The sequence below is a fragment of the Eretmochelys imbricata genome, chromosome 2, assembly GCF_965152235.1.
Source record: "Eretmochelys imbricata isolate rEreImb1 chromosome 2, rEreImb1.hap1, whole genome shotgun sequence".
Lineage (NCBI taxonomy): Eukaryota > Metazoa > Chordata > Testudines > Cheloniidae > Eretmochelys > Eretmochelys imbricata.
Window position 1 is genome coordinate 248,183,161 of NC_135573.1, and position 23,969 is coordinate 248,207,129.

At 41.3% G+C, this 23,969-nt stretch overlaps 1 protein-coding gene across 5 annotated transcripts in view; it reads left to right on the plus strand.

Annotated features, from left to right (window-relative positions):
* Positions 1-23,969, plus strand: part of ESYT2 (extended synaptotagmin 2) — a 128,527-nt gene that overhangs the window by 33,755 nt on the left and 70,803 nt on the right. For 4 of the 5 annotated variants that reach the window (XR_013344967.1, XM_077808359.1, XM_077808356.1 and 1 more), the window contains exons 2-4: positions 5,618-5,659; positions 6,416-6,550; positions 15,326-15,402. Coding sequence is in view for 4 of the 5 variants with exons in the window: in XM_077808359.1 (XP_077664485.1) it covers positions 5,618-5,659; positions 6,416-6,550; positions 15,326-15,402 (254 nt within the window). In the remaining variant the exon portion in view is untranslated. The remainder of the gene's footprint in view (positions 1-5,617; positions 5,660-6,415; positions 6,551-15,325; positions 15,403-23,969) is intronic. The other variant, XM_077808357.1, reaches the window with a different exon arrangement.

A 23,969-nucleotide genomic window follows, 5' to 3' on the forward strand; every position in this document is an offset into this window, starting at 1 on the left:
CATCCACAAAGCCTGACTAGGCAGGCTTTGAATAGGAGTTAACTGCAGGGCTCAGATACCTGCTGCCCTCTCTCAACACAGAACATTGGTGGAGTTGCTTTGTGGATGCTGTGTTGTCAAAGCTGCCAGACCCAGAATCTAGGTCCAAGAAGCTGGTGTTAGTGCCTCTTCTGTTGCAGAAAGAAAGTCTTAGTTTTAAGTTGAGCTAGTGTGTATTGTAAAGATGCAGGCTGTGGAATGGAACAGGGATTTCTGTATAGCCAGTATAAGGGGCACTGTGTGAAAATAATCACTGAAAATGGGCAAGCCTTCTTATTGGGCACAGCACTGCAGTTTTTATCAAGGAAAAATTAGCTCTGCCCACCTGATTCATTTTTAAGGGGCCTCAAGCAAACAAAGTCTTTATTTACCAATTTATGAACAGTGGTGCTTCAGGGCCATTTAGCCCCAAAGTAACTAAAAATAAAAGCCTGGGTTACACTGCAACGTTAGGTCAAAGTAAGTTGCCTTGCGTTGACCTGGCTGTGCATGTATCTACACTCTTTCAAGGCCTCCCTCAGCGGCATAGCTCCACATTGAGCTCTTCTAATAGCCCTTGTGTCTGATTGTTGGAAGTCAGCCAATAGCCACTCTGCATTGACACTTGAGGCAACTTTCCCTCTTTTCCTCACAAGTATTATGCAAGACACAACAGGCAGCTGTAACTATTGAGATCTTCTGTCAGAGATGGCAGACAGCAAGAAGTGCTGTGTGGGATTTTTTTAAAAGGTGCAAAAATGATGGGACATTATGGGTGGCATTATGGGATGGAGGAAGTTGCATGATGGGAACTTGACCCCTTGCTCCCAGTCTCCCTTGTCTGACTCATTTTGCCCTACCATGCTTTGCTAAAATTTCCCCAAAGACAGTGTTCCTGATGATGGTGAGTTGCACACTGGGTTATGTATCCATGGTGCATTGCACTGTGCATCAGCGTAAGCACTCCTGGTGAGTACTTGCAATGCTTGTACCTGCAGAAGTGATATAGTAACTATGGTAGCTTTATGCCAATGTAACTTGCATTGACCAAAGTTTGTAGTGTAGATGTGGTCAAAGTGTGATGGGGTCTAGTTTGTAGACCTTCCAACACAGAGTTGCAGAGCATCTAAAATGCAACCAAAACGTCAACTCTTGGCCAGCTTGGGCTGGGACCCCTTCAGAGTTAATAGACTTCATACTCTGGGGATAGGGGAAAATGCAAAAAATGTTGATTCAGAAGGTGCGCCATATGTATGCCATATGTCACTCTGCTTGAACAAAAGTATATTTTTTATGTTCTGAGGACTTAAGGGTAGAATAATAAAGAGAGATCAGGATCTTGAAGGGTGCAGGTATGGAATTAAATTACATGCTTTTTTATGCTTAACTTTTAGTGTCTTCTTATGATTAGTAAAGGGACATCTAAAGGATTATATAGTTCCATACATTGTATACGGTTAGTACAAGTATTACAAGTTGTCACTTTGGATGGGCTATCACCAGCAGGAGAGTGAATTTGTGTGGGGGGGTGGAGGGTGAGAAAACCTGGATTTGTGCTGGAAATGGCTTTTAGATAAGCTATTACCAGCAGGACAGTGGGGTGGGAGGAGGTATTGTTTCATATTCTCTGTGTATATATAGAGTCTGCTGCAGTTTCCACGGTATGCATCTGATGAAGTGAGCTGTAGCTCACGAAAGCTCATGCTCAAATAAATTCGTTAGTCTCTAAGGTGCCACAAGTACTCCTTTTCTTTCTGCGAATACAGACTAACACGGCTGTTACTCTGAAACCTGTCATTAAAAACAATGAGACCCTTTTTTATAAGGCATATACAAAGGTGTATGGAATGTGAATATAAGGCAAGTAAGTATCAATCTGAGCCAGAACACACATTTGTACTCTGTTAAGCAAGGCTTAATAGACACATTTTAGTTTAATTTAAGAGAATTTATAAACTAGTTTAATCTTTTGTCTGTTTGGCTTTTCCCCCCTCCTATTTATCTTTCCCACCTATCTAAAGCTATCCTGCATAATTCAGAAGCAACATGCACAGGAGGGAAGTGGGTGTGGGAGAGGCATGCGAAGAGAGACTGGAAGGAAAGGAGATGGAAATGCTACATGCAATATCAAATTCAAATTTAGTTGAATGTCAGCTGTGTGCTTAGCATTGTTCAAAACACAGAGGTGGCGTGGTTCATGCATTAAGGAGCTTATGCTCCAAATTCTGGATGTCAAACATATATGTGGAGCAGGCCAAATTCCATTTTGCATTATGGTTTGTGGACAAGGTATATATTTAGGATTGCATACACCTCTCAATCCATAATGGATGTCAATGGGATGCTTCCACAAAGATCAACGGTGGAATATGAAATGTATGTAATATCTAGATTAGCCTATTTATTTGGTTACTGCCTTACTGTCATATCAAGCAGCACTCACTGGGAAAATTATGCTCATCTTTAGGAACACTTTTATTTGCCAATTGTTCCTCTTCCTTCCCTATCTTCCTTTTTTCTACTTCTAGTCTTCTACCTTCCACTCCCCATTGTTTTTGTTCTCCCTTACTTGCAGAAGCTCCAAATCCCTGTTCTATGAAAACCCTCATCCTTATTCCATCCGCTCAAATGACCAGTACTTAAGTAGCTAATACTGCCATTTAAAATGTCAACATCCGGTTTTAGAGGTACCACATCAGTGAAACTAATAGGGAATGGGAGAATTCTTGGAGCCATTGTGTCAGTGGGTCTGCAGACTCAGGAAGATAGCATTGCATCAATTTGAGAGGTGAGGGCTGCAACCCTGAGATCTAGAAACTTTTAAAACTTTATATATAGCTTAGATGCTACAGAATCTGAATAGGTAATGTGTGAGCCAAAAAAATACAGAATTTTGTCCAGGATATTTTACACATCTTGTCTCAATGGACAAACTGTACAATTAACACAAAACACAGAAAATTGATTTACTACATAGTAGTGTGGTTATTCACACACACCCTGCCCCAATCCTAGATATTAAATAAAACAGTTGGTACAGTGGTTTATTACTGATAGACATCAGAATAACTTTGTTTTGAGGAAGCATTTGTAACAGGAGATTACAGCACATAATATCTCAAACAAATAGAAGCATGAAGGAAGGAAGCGGGGTTCTGGAACAGTTTTTATAGTGGGGGTGCAATTGAACCGAACTGTAAACCCTGTATATGATGGAAACCACTTCAAGCAAGAGCGTGTGGCAGCACCCACAGCACTGCTAGTTCAAGGTTCCAGCACCTGGAATATGAGTGCAGATATGTCGAAAGGAGAATTGTTCAGCTTTTTACAAACTGTATAATTGATAGCAACATACAGTACATTATCTTATCCATCGACAGTAATCTGATATCTTTCATCAGCAGTGATCAGTAGCAGGTGCTTTGAAGGAAGGCAAAAACCAGTTACTAAACCCCCACTTCCTAAATCTTCCTCCTTTCTTTTTTCTTTTTCTTATACCTTTCAACCCTTCTGAAGGAGCATAGGTTTTGAGAACCCTCACAAGACCAATATTGAATGAAAGTTCTATGTTTAATTATAAGTTCTGATTCAGTGTAAACATGAAACATACACATGTACTATTTTGTTTTGTTGCAAATTCAAAAATGAATATTCCTACTACATACTTTGTAGAGACATTTAAGTTTTGATTTCCCAGCTGTCTGCCTCTAAGTTAGCCCATCTATTAAATCCTACATTAATAAAATATTATAGTCTAGTACAGAGGAACACAAATATTCATTATTAATAGTTTTCATGCACTTAAACTCTTTAAGTAGGAAATCTATTTTGAACACATAGCCTTTTAGTGCAAGCCTTGTGGGGGTTCAGAGATTTACTTAAAGAACAAACCTCTTTATACAAAAAGGCAGAAAAATCTACCTATACTTGTAATTCCAGGGTACATATCTGCTAACTGTAATGATTATACTGGACAAATTTCAGTGATGCATTAAAAAAAGAATTGCTTTTTCTGGAGAACAGGGATTCCCAAAACTTTGATGCAGGGGTCAATATTTGTAACTTTTAAAATGTCAGAACTACATAATTTTTTGTATCAAAACCACGCGTGTACATTCACATAACAATAGTTAAAAGAGAGGCAATCAGAGCAATCTCTTCTGCCACCACTTAATTGTAGTATGTGTGGTGTGTTTGGCATCCCCACTCAACATCATGTGTTTCTTCACTCTTCTGGCTCCCAGTAGCTTCTTACAAACTTTTTAAAAATTCAGGAGGTGCTTTGAAAAACTTCCTCATGGAATTTGAACCCACAGTGCTGAACTTCACTTTATAGCAGAATAAACAGTACTTAATCCTACATTGGTACCTACCAGGACACCCTTCCATAGGACCTCATAAGGAGGGAGAACCAGTCAGGGCTCATGTCATCCCAACAAAGAGGGGAAAACTTTGGGCCTGAGTGTGCGTAAGTGTCCCAACCTCAGGGCCACTGCTTACCCATGTGCTCTGCTACACTGGCTGCCTCTGCTACTTCTTGGGGTGACTTCCAGTCACTCCCCATTGGGGATTTTTACTGGTCACCCTGATGTTCCTGGGAATCTGTAACCTGGAAGTGGGGGCAGGGGAAAGGGTTTATAAATCCTCCCCTTTGGTGCATGACAGCTTCACCCTTCAAGCCAAACAATCAGTCACAAAACTCCTCCACGTCACAAGTAGGCTGAGCGCCCATCACGAGGATGGTGGGGGGTGGGTGGGTGTGTGTGTGTGTGTGTGTGCGTGCGGGAATCCTTAAAGGGGCCAAGGCTTTTCTTTCCCCTACTGGCCAGACAAAGCCTCCCTACCTCTGAGGCCTGGGGGGAAGAACAGGGAGTGGAGGCAATTTTAGACTGTAAAGTGAGAACAAAGTAAAGAACTAGCAATGTATAAATAAAAATCTTATTTAAATGTCTTGAAATAGCTGTAAAATCACTTAAATTAAAAAAAATCAGTCCATCCTTGTTTCATGGAAGCAATGCAGAGCATGACTGGCATGTATTTAACACCCATAGTTGCTTAATTCTTTTTCAAAAGTAGAAGCTGAGATTTGTGTACGATTGTTTTTGCTCCTGATGAGCATACCTCATTCTTTTTCTCTTCAGTTTTTTGAAGTCTTAATAACCACCAGACAAGTCATTTTTCAAAATCATCAGATAGTATTCTGGTGTCTCTCACAAAATACCCAAAAGAGAAGTTACCCTTGTACAGTGTCCTTAAAACTTAGAGGTACGTTGTATTGACTAATCTCGCTGTGGACTTGACTGTTGTATTTATTGGTCTCACACTATCATTTACACTGTGCTAAAACAATACTTCTACACTCCTGTACTATGGAGTATACATGAGTGTATATTTACCTGGTTTACAATTTTTTAATTGGCATTTACTTCAACTATTTAACCACGTTTATACATTCTTATTATGAATCTCAGGTCCTTGATAATTATTGGTTCTTTGTACCAGTTCCCGATATTAAATTTATTGATTCTTATATACATTGTATTTTCATTAATTAAGTGTGGTTGTAATAATTGCTTTCTCCCCCCACCTTTCTCCTTAGGTTCATTTTCCAGATACAGAAAGGGCAGAATGGCTAAATAAGGTACGATGTTCTTCCAGATAGCTGTGGGATTCGAGGATAAAATATCTATTATCTTTTTATATTTGATGTCTTGGCAGTTGATCAGAGTACAGATCTTTACCCCTCACACTAAATACAGTTTGGGTAAACAAAGGGCCAATCTTTCTTCAGTTGATAATTGTGACGCCATTGTAATGGTACTAAATCACGATCAGCCATTCTTGAACAGAGTGATCCATTTCAATCTGCATGAAAATAATTTCAGTCACACTTATTGACAGTCAACTGCAGATTCTAAGCATAAATTTACCTTGGTCTTGGCTCGTGTCCTAATGTACCATATACAAATAAACCGGTTTTGTATTTGTTTTATAAATGAACAGAACTTTGAAGTTCCATGTGTATAAAATAAAATAAAACACAGAACAATGCACCTTCAGTAGGTGTAGGGTCTTTCATTCAAACTGTATCCCAGAGCAATATTTTAGTAATAGTAAATATTAGAATAGAGAAATTAATATGTATAGTAATGGGCAAAAAAGTTCTCAAACAAGATATGAAAATAGATGGAGAATTAAGACGCTAGTCCAAGAAGGCTCTTCCATGTGGTAGGAAATGCAGAAGGGAGGGCTCTCTTGGCAAACGGCAGAGAGAAGAGTTGTACTGTATTTTAAAAAATCTTTTGCCTTGAAGACTTTCTCCACTGATGCGTGTTGAAACAATACAAATGTGTATGTTTTTAACTGTTCAGTATAATCTTTATTTCTTTCTCCTCAGACTGTAAAACACTTGTGGCCTTTTATTTGCCAGTTTATTGAGAAACTTTTCAGAGAAACAATAGAACCAGCTGTGAGAGGAGCAAACAACCACCTTAGTACCTTCAGTTTCACAAAGATTGATATAGGTCACCAGGTCAGTTTCTTTTAACTTATGAGTTTTTAAATGTGTCTCTCTCTTGCTTTTTTAACATGATACATTAAAGTTACACAAGTAAGGCCTTTTGGTGACATTTGATTGTAAATTCTTGGGGGCAGGGAATGTCTTTGAATGTGTTTGTGCAAACACCCAGCACAATGAGGTCCTGTTAAGGGCCTCTAGGTGCTACTATAATATAATATAAATATTAAATAATAAAATACAAATGTGTGAGACTTGGGAGGCAAATTTAATGCTGCCTTTTGATCTAGGATCACCGTTGTGGAAAGATTATCCCACTTGTGGGAGAATGGCAAAGACAGTAATCCTTAATCTTAAAGGATTCCGATATTAACATAATTAAATGTAAGCCTCTCACTAATACCTTTTTAAATTAACTCAGTAGGCTTAAATGATACTTTAGGTGGAGGAATCTTGTTTGCTTTGTTAATTAAAAAAAATCACTGCTGATCCCACTGGTAACAAATTTTGGGAAAAAAAGACTAGTGTGAGGCCTATGATTTCAGTGGGGAGCACTAGTACGTTGGTTGAGTGTGTATAATGCTACTGTTGTGCTACAGTACTACACTACTGTGAGTTACGTTCTTGAAGAAGGAATTACCCTCACCCTTGTTTCCTTACACAGCAGAATCTTCATTCCAGTCTTGTATGGTGTGGCTATTAATGTCTCCTTGTGGTTGGTTAGGTGGCTGATTGCTAGTATAATGAAGCTATGGTGAAGCAAAAACAAAAAATAAAAAGATTGTAAAGCATATATGAGAACTTGTGTAGCAAGCTTTTTGAGCATTCAAAAATTGATGCTTACCATTTTCTTCCCCCTTATCTTGAACAAATATTATCCTTCCCCTTTTCATGAATCTACAGTGTTTGAAAGTCAAATTCATGCCTCGAATTCCTCTATTGACTTCAATGAGTTTAAATGAGTGAATGAATTTGGTCTCAGCCTCCAGTGTAAGTCATAGGAGAAGCTCAGATATAGAGCTAACAATGTAGAGAAAATATTTGACAGCATACTTCCAGTCTAATTTAGAGAGAATGAAGTCTTGCTTATGTATTCATTGAACTTTAAGGATATGATCCTGATTCATATTGCCACTTTAACTCAAAGTTGCGGAACACACCAAAATTCCTCTCTCTGCTGGTCTGTCAGGAGCTCTTCAGAAGACTTCTGTTGCTTCTTTGATAGTTTTGGTTTGTTTGTATTTCTATTTCTTAGAACTTCAATGCTGATAATTAAAAGGATCAGATCCTGGCCACTGCTCTGGCCACTTTGCACTATGTCAGTGACACACATGGTCTGTACAGCTTCCTTAACAGTCAGCTGGGTATTCCTCTGGTAAGGGTGAATCTCTGGCTTGCAGAGAAGGCATGGCATGGCCAGAGCATGCTGCCTTCTAGCAGTCGCCAGCTGTGGAGCCCTTAGGGATTGTTCCAGCCAAATGAAATTGAGCTGCTCTGAGACTGCTTTGAATTACAACAAAGGCTAGAATGACCTCCAGTAGCCTTTGGGGAAATACAAAGATGGCTTAGAGCAACCAATATGCTTATGCTCATCTGTGTCAAGTGGAGCTGTAGAGCAGTTGAGGATGTAGTATCACGGAGAACATCACTGGACACCGTCAGTACCAGGTCAAGTAATTGAGAACACCGGTCAGAGAAATAACCCACTTCCTTCTTTCCCTGACAAACCAAGGGACGCACCCCACCCATGTACTTATTCACTACACCAATATTGACTTGGAGTCTAAATACATTCTATGGGTGGCGTACCCGAGATCACTTATCCACTGTCGTTTTTAAAAAACTCCTGCTCCCCAATCTGAGTCTATGCCTGTTATGTACTATGTATATATCTTATTAACCTTGTAACCAACACTTGTAATCCCTCATAACCCAAGCCTGATCCCAGATGTACAGTACCTTCCTTCTTAACTTGTGTAAATTTGACTTTAAACATTAACTTGAATATACTTTTTGTGTGTGAAAACGTCCTACATTGTTCTTCCAAGCTATCATGAATGTGAAGAATGGTTTCCAATGGGGATTTCAAAGTGCTTGCTTCTCCTTTTCTCCCAGCCTGCCCACTGGGACTCAGGAGATCTGAGTTCAACTTCCAGTGCTGCTACAGTCTCCCTGGTGATGTCGATCAGACTCTCTGACTTCATTCCCCATCTGTTAAATGGGGATGATAATGCTTTCTTTCCTCCAACTTTTATCTGTCTTGTCTTTTTAGATTGTAAAGTTAGAGGCAGAGAATCTTACTGTGTGCTTGTACAGCACAGTGAACCCTGATCTCACTTGGTATCTTAAAGTGCCTAACTCAGTGAACCCTGATTTCACTTGGTATCTTAAGGTGCATTTCTAATATAAATAGTAAATAATAAAGTATAAGCTGAACAAGGTCAGCTCTTCGATTGAAGAGATCCAGGAAAGGAAAACCCCAGGAAGTGATGTTAATTAATAGGTGGGACTCTTCCATCTGTGTCAGTACTGAATCAGTGTCTGAGCATGGTGTTGTGAGTGGTGCAAGGTCAGGAGCAGAACCCTGTGATGTTGAATATGCTGTCTTTCATTTGGGACACAAAACTGAGGCTCTGATAAGGAATGGAATAAAGACAAGACTGATATTGTAATATCTAAAGAATCTTGGAGGTCAGCCCTTACATTCTGGCTAAATTCCAATTCAGACAACTAAGTTGTGCATATGTGCCCTCAGCCTTGGTCTAAACTAGGAGTTGAGGTCGAATTTAGCAGCGTTAAATCGATTTAACCCTGCACCCATCCACACGACGAAGCCCTTTTTTTTTGACTTAAAGGGCTCTTAAAATCGATTTCCTTGCTCCACTCCCGACAAGGGGATTAGCGCTGAAATCGGCCTTGCTGGGTCAAATTTGGGGTACTGTGGACACAATTAGATGGCATTGGCCTCCGTGAGCTATCCCAGAGTGCTCCATTTTGACCGCTCTGGACAGCACTCTCAACTCAGATGCACTGGCCAGGGAGACAGGAAAAGGCCCGCGAACTTTTGAATTTCAATTTCCTGTTTGGCCAGCAAGGCAAGCTGCAGGTGACCATGCAGAGCTCATCAACAGAGGTGACCATGCAGAGCTCATCAACAGAGGTGACCATGGTGGAGTCCCAGAATCACAAAAGAGCTCCAGCATGGACCGAACAGGAGGTACGGGATCTGATCGCTGTATGGGGAGAGGAATCTGTGCTATCAGAATTCCGTTCCAGTTTTCGAAATGCCAAAACATTTGTCAAAATCTCCCAGGGCATGAAGGACAGAGGCCATAACAAGGACCTGAAGCAGTGCCGCGTGAAACTTAAGAAGCTGAGGCAAGCCTACCAGAAAACCAGAGAGGCGAACGGCCACTCTGGGTCAGAGCCCAAAACAAGCCGCTTCTATGATGAGCTGCATGCCATTTTAGGGGGTTCAGCCACCACTACCCCAGCCGTGCTGTTTGACTCCTTCAATGGAGGTGGAGGCAACACGGAAGCAAGTTTTGGGGATGAGGAAGATGATGATGAGGTTGTAGATAGCTCACAGCAAGCAAGTGGAGAAACTGGTTTTCCCAACAGGCAGGAATTGTTTCTTGCCCTGGACCTGGAGCCAGTACCCCCGAAACCCACCCAAGCCTGCCTCCCGGACCTGACAGGTGGGGAAGGGACCTCGGGTGAGTGTACCTTTTTAAAATACTATACGTGGTTTAAAAGCAAGCATGTTTAATGATTAATTTGCCCTGGCATTCGCGGCTCTCCTGGATGTACTCCCAAAGCCTTTGCTAAAGGTTTCTGGGGAGGGCAGCCTTATTCCATCCAACATGGTAGGACATTTAACACTCCAGGCCAGTAGCACGTACTCGGGAATCATTGTAGAACAAAGCATGGCAGTGTATGTTTGCTGGCATTCAAACAACATCCGTTCTTTATCTCTCTGTGTTATCCTCAGGAGAGTGATATCATTCATGGTCACCTGGTTGAAATAGGGTGCTTTTCTTAAGGGGACATTCAGAGGTGCCCGTTCCTGCTGGGTTGTTTGCCTGTGGCTGAGCAGGAATGTTCCTCGCTGTTAGCCACGGGGAGTGGGGAGGTGCTAGCCACACGCTGGGGGGAGGCAAAATGCGACCTTGGAACGAAAGCACATGTGCTATGTATGTAATGTTAACAGCAAGGTTTACCGTAAAAGAGTGTACCCATTGTTCTATAAAATGTGTCTTTTTAAATACCACTGTCCCTTTTATTTCTCCACCAGCTGCATGTGTTTCAAGGATCACAGGATCTTCTCCTTCCCAGAGGCTAGCGAACATCAGAAGGTGAAAAAAACGCACTCACGATGAAATGTTCTCTGACCTCATGCTGTCCTCACACACTGCAGAGCACAGACAAATGCCTGGAGGCAGACAATGTCAGAGTGCAGGAAAGCACAAAAAGACCAGGAGGAGAGGTGGCGGGCTGAAGAGAGGGCTGAAGCTGAAAGGTGGCGGCAGTATGATGAGAGGAGGCAGGACTCGATGCTGAGGCTGCTGGAGGATCAAACTAATATGCTCCAGTGTATGGGTGAGCTGCAGGAAAGGCAGCAGGAGCACAGACCGCCACTACGGCCCCTGTGTAACCAACCATCCTCCTCCCCAAGTTCCATAGCCTCCTCACCCAGACGCCCAAGAACGCGGTGGGGGGCCTCCGGCCACCCAGCCACTCCACCCCAGAGGATTGCCCAAGCAACAGAAGGCTGGCATTCAATAAGTTTTAAAGTGCTGTGTGGCCTTGTCCTTCCCTCTTCCACCACCCCTCCTGGTGCTTCTCTCCACCACCACTTCTCCTGGGCTACCTTGGTAGTTATCCCCCTATTTGTGTGACGAATTAATAAAGAATGTATGAATGTGAAGCAACAATGACTTTATTGCCTCTGCAAGCGGTGATCGAAGGGGGGAGGGGAGGGTGGTTAGCTTACAGGGAAGTAGAGTGAACCAAGGGGGTGGGGTTTCATCAAGGAGAAACAAACAGAACTTTCACACCGTAGCCTGGCCAGTCATGAAACTGTTTTTCAAAGCTTCTCTGATGCGCACCATGCCCTCCTGTGCTCTTCTAACCGCCCTGGTGTCTGGCTGCGCGTAACCAGCAGCCAGGCGATTTGCCTCAACCTCCCACCCCATCATAAACATCTCTCCCTTACTCTCACAGATATTGTGGAGTGCACAGCAAGCAGTAATAACAATGGGAATATTGGTTTCGCTGAGGTCTAAGCGAGTCAGTAAACTGCACCAGCGCACTTTTAAACGTCCAGATGCACATTCTACCACCATTCTGCACTTGTAGTTGAACAGCTGTAGTTCAACTGTAGTTGAACGGCTCCTGACTACTGTCCAGGCTACCTGTGTACGGCTTCATGAGCCATGGCATTAAGGGGTAGGCTGGGTCCCCAAGGATAACTATAGGCATTTCAACATCCCCAACAGTTATTTTCTGGTCTGGGAATAAAGTCCCTTCCTGCAGCTTTTGAAACAGACCAGAGTTCCTGAAGATGCGAGCGTCATGTACCTTTCCCGGCCATCCCATGTTGATGTTGGTGAAATGTGCCTTGTGATCCACCAGTGCTTGCAGCACTATTGAAAAGGACCCCTTGCGGTTTATGTACTTGCCGGCTTGGTGCTCCGGTGCCAAGATAGGGATATGGGTTCCGTCTGTGGCCCCACTACAGTTAGGGAATCCCATTGCAGCAAAGCCATCCACTAGGACCTGCACATTTCCCAGGGTCACTACCCTTCATATCAGCAGATCTTTGATTGCGTTGGCTACTTGCATCACAGCAATCCCCACAGTAGATTTGCCCACTCCAAATTGATTCCTGACTGACGGGTAGCTGTCTGGCATTGCAAGCTTCCACAGGGCTGTTGCCACTCACTTCTCAACTGTGAGGGCTGCTCTCATCTTGGTGTTATTGCGCCTCAGGGCAGGAGAAAGCAAGTCAAAGTTCCATGGAAGTGCCCTTACGCATGCAAAAGTTTCGGAGCCACTGGGAATCGTCCCAGACCTGCAATGCTATGCGGTCCCACCAGTCTGTGCTTGTTTCCCGAGCCCAGAATTGGCGTTCCACCGCATGAACCTGCCCCATTAGCACCATGATGCCTACATTGCCAGGGCCCGTGCTTTGAGAGAAGTCTGTGTCCATGTCCTCATTGCTCTCGTCACCGCGCTGACGTCGCCTACTCGCCCGGTTTCGCTTTGGCGGGTTCTGGTGCTGCATATACTGCTGGATAATGCACGTGGTGTTTAATGTGCTCCTAATTGTCAAAGTGATCTGAGCGGCTCCCATGCTTGCTGTGGTATGGTGTCTGCACAGAAAAAAGGCTCGGAACAATTGTCTGTCATTGCCCTGACGGAGGGAGGGGCGACTGACAACATGGCTTACAGGGTTGGCTTACAGGGAATTAAAATCAATAAAGGGGGTAGCTTTTCAAGAAACTGAATGGCCCCTCAAGGATAGAACTCAAAACTGGGTTTAGCCGGCCATTGGTTTCACGGAGGGAGGAAGGAGAAAATGAATACAAAACAAATCTAGTCTATTTCTTGTTTTGAGCCACTTCATCTATCTTTATACATCTTGCTGGCAGCAGACTGTGCAGTACGACCGCTAGCCATCGTCATCTCCTGGGTGCTTGGCGGAAGATGGTGCAGTATGACTGCTGGTCATCATCTTCTGCTGGCTGCTGATTAAAAGACAGTGCACTGCTGGTAGGACTCAATCGCCATGAGACAAAACTTAAAAGGGAAATGACCTGGCTGAGTCACTCCCATGTTTGCCCAGGCGCCCCTGACCTCATCGAGTTAGTTAAAAGAGTACCCAGGACTACGTTGACGATGGCTACCAGTCATACTGCACTGTCTGCTGCCAAAAGGCAATAAACTGCTGCTGTGTAGCAATGCAGTACCGCGTCTGCCAGCATCCAGGAGACATACGGTGATGGTTAGCTGCGCGGGCTCCATGCTTGCCATGGTATGGCGTCTACACAGGTAACTCAAGAAAAAAGGTGCAAAACGATTGTCTGCCCTTTCACGGAAGGAGGGAGAGAAGGGGGGGCCTGACTATATGTACCCAGAACCACCCGTGACAATGTTTTAGCCCCATCAGGCACTGGGATTTCTACCCAGAATTCAAATGGGCGGCGGAGACTGCGGGAACTGTGGGATAGCTACCCACAGTGCAACACTCCGGAAGTAGACAGTTGCCTCGGTACTGTGGACACACTCTGCTGACTACATGCACTTAGAGCTTTTGTGTGAGGACACACAATTGACTGTATAAAAACGCTGTCTACAAAACCGACTTCTATAAATTCGACCTAATTTTGTAGTGTAGACATACCCTCAGTGTGCACACTCACAGGAGTTGCACATGGGCAAAATTAACATTCTTACTTGTACCGAGAGAGGCTGTAGCAAGATGGCTCTTTGTCTTCTCTAATAAGAATACGTATCATTCAAGAATTGTAAGAGACCTTCAGAAAGAAAGATACAGAACATGTATTTTTACATAATTAATTCTAGCATATCCTTTTAATACAATATAGAACTATAAAATCAATTCAAATTAGCCCAAGCTTCAATGTCTTGGAATCCTACCTTTCCACTAAAAAAGTTTCAGAGTAGCAGCTGTTAGTCTCTATTCGCAAAAAGAAAAGGAGTACTTGTGGCACCTTAGAGGCTAACCAATTTATTTGAGCTCATGAAAGCTTATGCTCAAATAAATTGGTTAATTTCTAAGGTGCCACAAGTACTCCTTTTCTTTTTACTAAAAAAGTTGAAGTTTAAACTTCCATAAATGAGTCTTTTCATGATGTACTTTAGTTATTTTAGAAAAATCTAAAATGGAAACATTGGTTAGTGAACTAGTTCTAATGATATAGTTTGCTGTGAGTTTTAAGGAAGGATTCTTCCTCACTTACAAACAGCCAAGATAAAAATCTATAAAAACAGTCATTAAAGAACATTAAACAGAACAATATGCTTAGCCTCATCAGAGTGTGTGTCTAATTTCTTAATTGTTCTCAGACCTGGTGTAGACCGGCCCAATTGCAGTACTCTGCTATACAAGGGTATTAAAGTTTGAATCTCTCTTTCACTTCTGAGGTCAGCAAGAGCTGAAAACTTTGCAGACTCTGTGGGCAAAAAAAAATATTCTTGAGGCTCCTATGTCACAGTTTCCCCACACTGGTTGATATGAATGAGTTGTAGTATTCTAAATTGCATATGATTTGTGTCAGCTTCCATTCAATGCTGCTGTTTTAACAAGCCTGATAAAGGAAGTGATGGGACATTTCTTTTTTGGGGGCGTGGGGAGAGAATTAGTGATGTCCCCTGTCAAGCAGGAAAGAGATTTTTAAGCGGAACAAAGGCTTAGCATAAAATATGTGGGTAAAGCCTGAAACCTATGCCCTGGATGCTGTTTCCAGGAATGGTCTCGCAAGGTTTGTCGAGATACAGCATGGCAGCACTTTGATTAAGCTGCATACGTGGCCAGTAAATTTCCCCTCCTACTTCACTGTGTTAAATTGACAAATGTTTTAAATTGCATTTTTTAGTAATGCTTTGGTGAAATAATGTAGATAATAAATATGTAAGCAATTCCTGCTGCAACTTTATTTATGTTAATCAATACTAATCCTTCTGTTAAAGATAAGGTTCAAAAATGACAAATGTTTGAAGAAAGTTTAATGTCTTTCAATGAACACCCTGTTGTTATTGTTTCAGCCACTTCGGATCAATGGTGTAAAAGTGTACACTGAAAACGTAGATAAAAGACAGATCATTTTGGATCTTCAGATCAGGTAATCCTATTTATTTATTATCATATAAGAGCATGCACGTCCATTATAAAAATATTTTAGAATTTATGATTTGTTTATTTGGTTCTGCATTATTGTTATTGGGGTTTTTAGAACTGAATTTGTTAGGTCATTCTCAGTTCTTTAAGCAAATGTAATATCTTAATATAATTGTGCATATAGTCATTACCTAAAGCAGTCTGTAAGTTTTTGCTTTATGAATACACAATTCAAAAATAACTTGAATTTTTCTAAAATGACAAGTCATCCCAATTCCCTGGCTGCCGGCACCGTGCCTGGGGCTCCACTCCCAGCCCCGCCCCCAGCCTTAGCCCTCTTACCCCGTCCGCATCCCCCACTCCTGGAGACGCAGCCCCACTCCTGGTCCTGATTCTGGGGCCATAGACAAGATAAGGGTAGGTGAGAGGTAAAAAGTTTGGGGATCATTGCCTTAGTCTCTGATTGCTAGAAGTTGGGAGTGGATGATAGGGGATGGATCACTAAGTGATAGCCTGTTCTGTTAATTCCCTCTGAAGCATCTGGCATCGGCCAATTCCGAAGACAGGATACTGGGCTAGATGGACCATTAGTCTGACCCAGTATGGCCATTCTTGTGTTTTTGTAGAAGTGAGAGAGCCATAGTGATACTATTTGTCTTTCTGGCTTTCAATCTTGATTAACCTAGCAATGAATTTTCAGACGTCTGTATCTCACGGAGGATGTCTGCTATTGCAAGACTATTCCTTCATCCAGGAACAAACAGGCTTAAGATGAATACTTAGATGTAGTGGGTTTATTACTCTCATGGACCCTAAAAGAGAAAACAAGTAGAATTTATTCTACTGGATGTTGCAAAGTCCATAGTTTAGCTACCACATTAAATCAGTGAACATAGCCTTCATTTCCTCCAGGAGGCCTTATTATGGCAGTGTAAGAGTGTCCAGACAAAAAGTTCAGGTCTCTGTAGTCTGATGTTCTCAGCATGTTCAGTAAAGGAAGTTTTTTATGAATTCTGACTTTAAAAACTTCTTCAGGGCAGCAACTTTATTCCAACGCCCCAAGGTCATACAGCATGACGTTGGAACCTCATTCTTTACAGCACAGATTGAACCCTTCCATAGATTACAAGGCCAGAAGGGACCATTGTGATCATCTGTGTAACACAGGCCATAGAACTTCCCCAATAAAATTCTGTCTGATAGTCCTCAGAACTGTCATAATATTCATTCACTTAAAGAAATATTCCTCCTTTAGTTTAGCATCAGAGTCCAGGGCTTTTACAAGCACTAATAATCTCAGAGCAGGATATTCATGTGTCCTGTACTGAGATTTGATAGATGGCCTTTAGTTAAACACATACTGCATATTCCTCATACAATCTTAGCCAATGTAATTTCCTTTGTTTTGGCAGAAGTCTTCTTAAGGCCTTTGTGCCCAGGCAAAGCGAGCAGTGATTTATATGTAATCTTCCTCATTTTGTTTGTCCAAATTTAAAGAATAATCCTGTTTCCCATCCTGGAAACATATCTGTATACGTTAGCATGAAGAATAGGAAAATTTATCTGTGCTTATCTGAAATTTTTCTTTCTTTGTGTAGGATCTGGCTCACCTTGGGACAAACAAATGATCCCGTATAAAGATGAAAATTAACATACAAGGGTTTGAGTTTGTTGTTATGTAGAATTCACTGTGCTCTGGAATAGGAGAAATGTTTTCCATAAGATGTACTTAACAGAGTCGAATTTAGGAAAGTAGATTTGAATTATCCTGGCTGTGGAAGTTTCCTCAGCTGGAGGGTGCATCAGGAGATGGGGCACTTCTCTGTTGCCAGTGATTGACAAATCTGGTTCTGCTCAAGGTGCAAGCAGGCTGAAGTACCCAGTGTAATGGATCTGTGGACTTTGGGGCTTGTCTACCTGGAAAGTTAGAGCTCAACCAGCGAGGGTGTATTTACAGTACGTTGGCTACTCTCCACTAACTCCCTGTGTAGACATTCTTACTGCACACTAAAAGTGCCTTTGTGACCTTTACCTTAATTCACTCTCGGGCTTATCTGTGCAGCAAACTACTGTATTGCAAGCCAGGAAGTAAATCTTTGCACACCAGCTTGCTGCACAGTGAGGTTCCCTATGAACTGTGGTACAATGCAATGAAAGTCCTGGAGTGCAGCTTGGAGTATTACATTTTGATGTAGCAGCATGCTAAGCCCTGCTCTGCAGATTTCACTGTGCTGTAGCAGTGTCTGCATGGGACTGTAGAGTCACACCTTGGCTTGCTGTCAGGGTGGGTTGATTTAAATCAAATTGATTTAAATCACTAGTCAGGAAGACTCTATTTAATCTTGGATTTCTACATAAAAGTACATTCTTGTTGCTTGTTATAACCTTAATACGTATTCGTCACAACTCAGAGATAGGTGTAGGTACACATTATAGAAGCGTAGGTACACATTTTAGAAGGTACACACTATGCATTTTTAAAGTCAGGGCCAGCTCTACAGTTTTTGCCGCCCCAAGCAGTGAAAAAAACTGCTGCCACGGACGGCAAGACGGAGAAGCTGCCACTGAATTGCTGCTGCGGCCGGCGGGACAGAGGGGTTGCGGCCAAATTGCTACCGCCGCAGAAACACTGCCACCCCTTTCTAACTGTTGCCCCAAGCACCTGCTTGGAACGCTGGTGTCTGGAGCCAGCCCTGTTTAAAGTGATTTATTTTGAAAACTTTTCAGATTAGTTTTACAGGTATATCAGAAAATGATTGTTTGGTTATTTTATTTACCAAAGGTAACTGAAGCTGATATTTCTGAAGTCACTATCTCCAGTTCAACAGGTTAATCATTAACATTTGGAGGATTTTCTTGCCATACTGTATTCGGAGAACATCAGACAGACATTTAAATTGTTTTATTTAACTAAAACAACAACATTCTGTATTCTGGATTTATTTCTTTAACAGCAAACATAATATTTTAACAAAACAAGCATATGATTTTTTGAATTTAGTTAAACATTCAAGTTTTTTAAAATCAGGTTTGTTTTTGTTAAAATTGTTTAACTAAAATAGTTAAATGAAATATTAATATTAAAAATCAAATCGACTATGTCAGCCAGGTTAATATGAGAAACTTAAAAAATATTGGCTTCTGCAGCTAACTCAGTTGTCTTCACCTTCATTTTCCTGTTTGTTCATAATCTGGAAAAGAAAAACAAGCTTTCCTGCTTTTCCAGGTCCCAAACAATTTCTCAATTTGGAATGAATTAGTCCAAAGGAAGAAAATATTCTTTCTACACTGGCAGAAGAAACTATTGCTGTTAAGTGCGATTATCACTTCAACAGTCTCTGAATCCAAGTGCTTAAGTCACTTCCACTAGTTTACTGGTGTGACTTTCTTTAAAACATCATCAGCAAACATATTTCTTGAATGGTTCTTATTCCCAAACTGGGTCTCTCTTACAGCCTGCTGCCGTTACAGGTTTTCCCTTCTAGTGAGCGAATGGTATGGTAAATCTCAAATCAATGGAGGCTAAACTCAGGAAGACTGAGACTTCTGGAATATGCTGCTCAAACAGTTTCACTTTTGTTTCTACTCCCTGTCCCTCCCTTCTCACGTTTATCTCCAGACTTCTTCCCCTTGTCCAGATCTATTCTACCCCCAACCATCCTCTATTAATTTAATTTCTTGAAGCTTTGTACCTTTAGAGAGGTAAGGGATTGACTCTGTGTACACAAATTTGCAGAGGGATAATAGGGTTGAGGTCTGTTATTTCTTACTTCTATATATTATTTATATAAAACCATTTTTACTCTTAACAAGCATGTCATCTCTGGAGACACAAATCCACAGTTTGAGAACTGGAAAACTAAGCATCTCTGATGGTATCTTCTAGACTGAGCACTGAGTCCCATTGGGCAGATAGAAAGATTAACCTAAATCTATACAGAAGCCCCTGAAACCCCATAAAATTGGGTCCATAATCCATGAACTATTGGAACTCATTTACAAAACATCTCTTAAACATTACATGAATATATTGTCTATTACTATAGAATTAGAATTTGTAATCCCTATTCCATGATGAGATATCTTTGAGCTGTAATGTATCTTAATTAAAACTCTTAGATCAGATTTTTTTGATAAAATGCTTTGAGGAAAAAAGCAATTTAAATTTAAAAAAATCCAATTTTTTTTTTATCGTTGATTTTTATTTACCCGGCTTGCTGTGCAGTAACTTGCTCTTGAAACAAGCCCTAAAAATGTACTAAGCTAAATTGGCCAATGGTACTTTTAGTGCCTGTAAGAGTCCATAATAAGACAGAAAATATCATATTGCCTCTATGTAAATCCCTGGTATGCCCACATCTTGAATAATTAGTGCAGATGTGGTCACCCCATCTCAAAAAATATATATTGGAATTGGAAATGGTTCAGAAAGGGCAACAAAAAGGATTGGGGATATGGAACAGCTTCTGTATGAGGAGAGATTAATAAGGTTGGTACTTTTCAGCTTGGAAAAGAGCCGAATAAGGGGGAATATGATAGAGGTCTAAAAAAATCATGATGGGTGTGGAGAAAGTAAATAAGGAAGTGTTATTTACACCTCATAACACAAGAACTAGCGGTCACCAAATTAAATTAATAGGCAGCAGGTTTAAAACAAATAAAAGGAAGTATTTCTTCACACAACGCACAGTCAACCTGTGGAGCATTTTGCCAGAGGATGTTGTGAAGGCCAAGACTATAACAGGGTTCAAAAAAGAACTAGATACATTCATGGAGGATAGGCCATCAATGGCTATTAGCCAGGATGGGCACGGATGATGTCCCTAGCCTTTGTTTGCTAGAATCTTGGAATGGGCAACGGGATGGATCACTTGATGGTTACCTGTTCTGTTCATTCCTCTGGGGTACCTGGCATTGGCCACTGTCGGAAGACAGGGTACTGAGCTAGATGGACCTTTGGTCTGATCCAGTATGACAGTTCTTATATTCTTATATGAAAATGTAATGCAGAGTAGCTAGTGTGCTGTAAATTGACACTCTTGCTGCATGCTAACTTCCCCAAGTAGACAAGCCCTTATTATTTGAAAAAGTGAAATTTTCAGGTAAGCCCAGCTACATTTTCTTAATCTGTTTCTTGGTGGCAAAGAAGAAAGTGGAAGGGAGAATATTGTTGTTTTTTTTAAAATTTATTTGAAAGGCTCACAAACTTTGAGAGCCATTTAAGTACTGAGAAAGTTAACAAAAAAAAAAAAAAATCTAAATGAGATGTTAATCCGTTAGGTCAGTAATCCTTCTGTTTGTCTGATACTGACTCACTAATGACTGTTATGGCTTGCCAGATAAAGAAACTGTACACTTCATGGTCTATTAATTCTCCTCTTTCATACTATGAGTAACCCCCAAGGCACTTTTATGGAACACACCGAGAGGATGAATATCTAAGAAATCAAAAGGCTGTGGATTAAAGTGTTCCCCACTAGACTATGATATGTCTCTGTCACTTTAGTGATCTGCAAATTAAAGTAATCTTAAATATTTCAGGACCATTATGATCTCAATTAGATAAACTGTGCTTGTTAAACGAGACTCCAAATAGTAGGTGATGGTACAGCCTAACTGTGTCGCATATACATGGGCCCAGCAAAACGTGTTAAAGGGCAAAGTTTTCTCTAATATATTCTAAGATTAAAGGTTGTTACTGATTTTTTTCCAGTTTGGTGCTGTTTACTTCTAGTGGCCAGTTTGTTTTGATAAACTCTTAACACACACAAAGACAAAAACTAATATATTACACACACACACACACAATATTTAAAAACATATTTAAGAAGGCAAAGTCATGCACTGAAAAATTAGGAAAGGCTGAATTAAAGTTGCCCATACAACCTTAATTTGGTCTCTTTTTAGCATATGCATTATGATACAATGTTTTATATGAATTATGTGATTCAGTACTATTTTTTCCACAGGACCCTTGTTTCACTCAGCGCACAAGCTGGACCTGCTCTAGGGATAAATCAGGGTTGTGTAGTACAGGAAGCTGTAATCTGTAGGACCCCTGCTTTATCTGTTGCTGTAGCTGAGAGGTGTGTAGTGAATGAGTCAGGGGATTGCTGGAAGAGATGGTTAAGACAGTTGAATGCAGCCCTGGGAAATGGTATCCCTGGATGTGCCACAGAGTTCCTATGTGATGCTAGACAAGTCACTTAAACCAAATATTTCACAGGTGATCACTAGTTGTGTGTTCTGTCATTTCTGGATGCATGATTTCAGATTCTGAGATCTAATTTCAGAGTGCTGATAACACACAATTAAAACTGAAGTCAGCGGGAGCTCTGCTTTGAAACTATAAATTGCTGTATAATTCTAAGTACTGTAAAAAATCAAGTCCTAGGTGTGTCAAATTGAGCACCCAAAATTAGTGGATATTTTTGACCTTACTGTCTCTCAGCTTCTGATCTGCATAATGAGGATAGTAATATTCAAAGGGGTATAGTGAAAATAAATTCATTAATATGTGAAGCACTCCAGTACTATAGTGAGGAGTGCCATCAAAAAGCCCATGAGGAAATTAATAATTCTGTATTCAGAACAAGGTTTTAATAATGTGTAGTATAAATAAGGCCTTCATTGAACAAAGAAGAGAAAATATTGAACAGCTAGCTAAATGAGCACTATCCATTCTTTGCACTGAATGAGGCAGTGGTTCTATGGAAAAATAATAAGTGATTATGTAATTAAAGAATGTATTATAATGCATATGCATGAGATGGCCAAATTCAGGTTGCACATACAACCTTAATTCTGGCATTTCCTAACTTTCGATTGCTTGACTTTCAAGCTTAACATTCCTTTACTGTGGGGGGCGGGGGTGGGTGTGCACGCGCTCAAATGGTTCTTTGGCAATACAGGAACTTTTAGATCCACCACACCACCTTTTCCACTTGACTTAACAGAGTCATTGATAATAAAAGTAAGTTGTCATCCTCTATGTGGACCACCACTAGAAAGGAATGGGATACTTTGCCAGTTGGTTTCACAGATATATGCTGACAGAAGATGAAAGGTGAGACTCAAGAACGGAATCCAAGATTCCTGGCTCTGGAGGGGAATGTAATCTAGTGGGTACAATCTCCTCTTCCCATTCCCCTAAGTGTAACCCCCTTCTGCCTTGACACTCTCCAACCTGTCCCTGTTCCAGTCACGTCACTTCCTTACCCCCAGCTCCTTGCCCCAGTCCCTGTCTCCATTCCTCAGGCTTCTCATCTCAGTCTCCTTCCCCAGCCAGTCCATACTCCTTCCCCTAAGTCTTCATCTAGTCTGCTTTTCTCGTCCACCCGCATCCCTCTCTTCCTGAGCTCCTTGTCCAGTCTCAGCATTCGCCCTGCATCATTGTTCCATTCTCTTTGCTCACCCAATTGCAGCCTCACACTGAATCCCAGTCCCCCCAACCTGTGCTTTTTTCCCCTTTCCTGGCTCCCTGTCTAGTCTCTTTGTCACCCAGGTGTAGCCTCCTTCCTTGGCTTGCAGCTGTAGACTCAGTTCTCCCCCTGCCTCACACCTGCTCCTTGTCCCAATCCATCCTGCCCTCAAGATCCAGTTCTTGACCCCTCTGCTTTTGAAACAGTTAGCTTTGTCCTCCGTGCTGCCTGTGCCTACTAGAAGTCATTAAGACAGGAGAGACAGGCTTCCTGCTGTCAGTTCAGGATTTGTCATGGCCCACAACATCTGCAATTTCAGGGAAAGTCCTCCTCAGGCCCGGGCTGGAGTAAACTCAGTGGGGATAGAATCTTCACCGATTTTAGCAGCTAAAATCCCTGAAGTCTCTACCGCGCATGTCTGGAATGATGATTTTTTTTTTAATCAAAAGCATACATGGGTGGATTTTCATGTGGGTGGGGGAAATCGAAAGATACCTCCTCCCAACATCCAATACCTTGTTGCAAATTATGAGGGAGTCAAATGTTAAGGCCACAGAGATCATTGTGATCATCTAATCTGACTTCCTGTATAGCACAAACTTTAGAACTTCCCAAAAATAATTCATAGAGCATATCTTTTAGAAAAACATCCAAGCTGGATTTAAAAATTGTCTGTGATGGAGATCCTTGGTACGTTGCTCCCATGCTTAATTACTCTCACCATTAAAAATTTGCACCTTATTCCCAGTCTGAATTTGTCTAGCTTCAGCTTCCAGCCATTGAACCATGTTACACATTTCTCCTCTAGATTGAAGAGCCCATTATTAATCTTCTTTTGTTAAGCTACATAGATTGAGCTCCTTGTGTCTATCACTATGAAAAGCATGGTTTTTAATCCATTAATCATTATTGTGGCTCTTCTCTGAGCCCTCTCTAATTTATCAGCATCCTTCTTGAGCTAGAGCTTTTTAAATTAAAGGTCACAAAAAATTTAACATGTGCAAAACAAGATTACTGTGCCCCCCTCTTCCCCCACCTTGTTCATGAAAATGGCTGAACAATTTTCCAAAACAATTCAGACAGCATAGAAAACTTCAGCCCAAATAGTTCATTTGGCAAAGTTATAAGCAACTGAAAACAGGGTCCTATA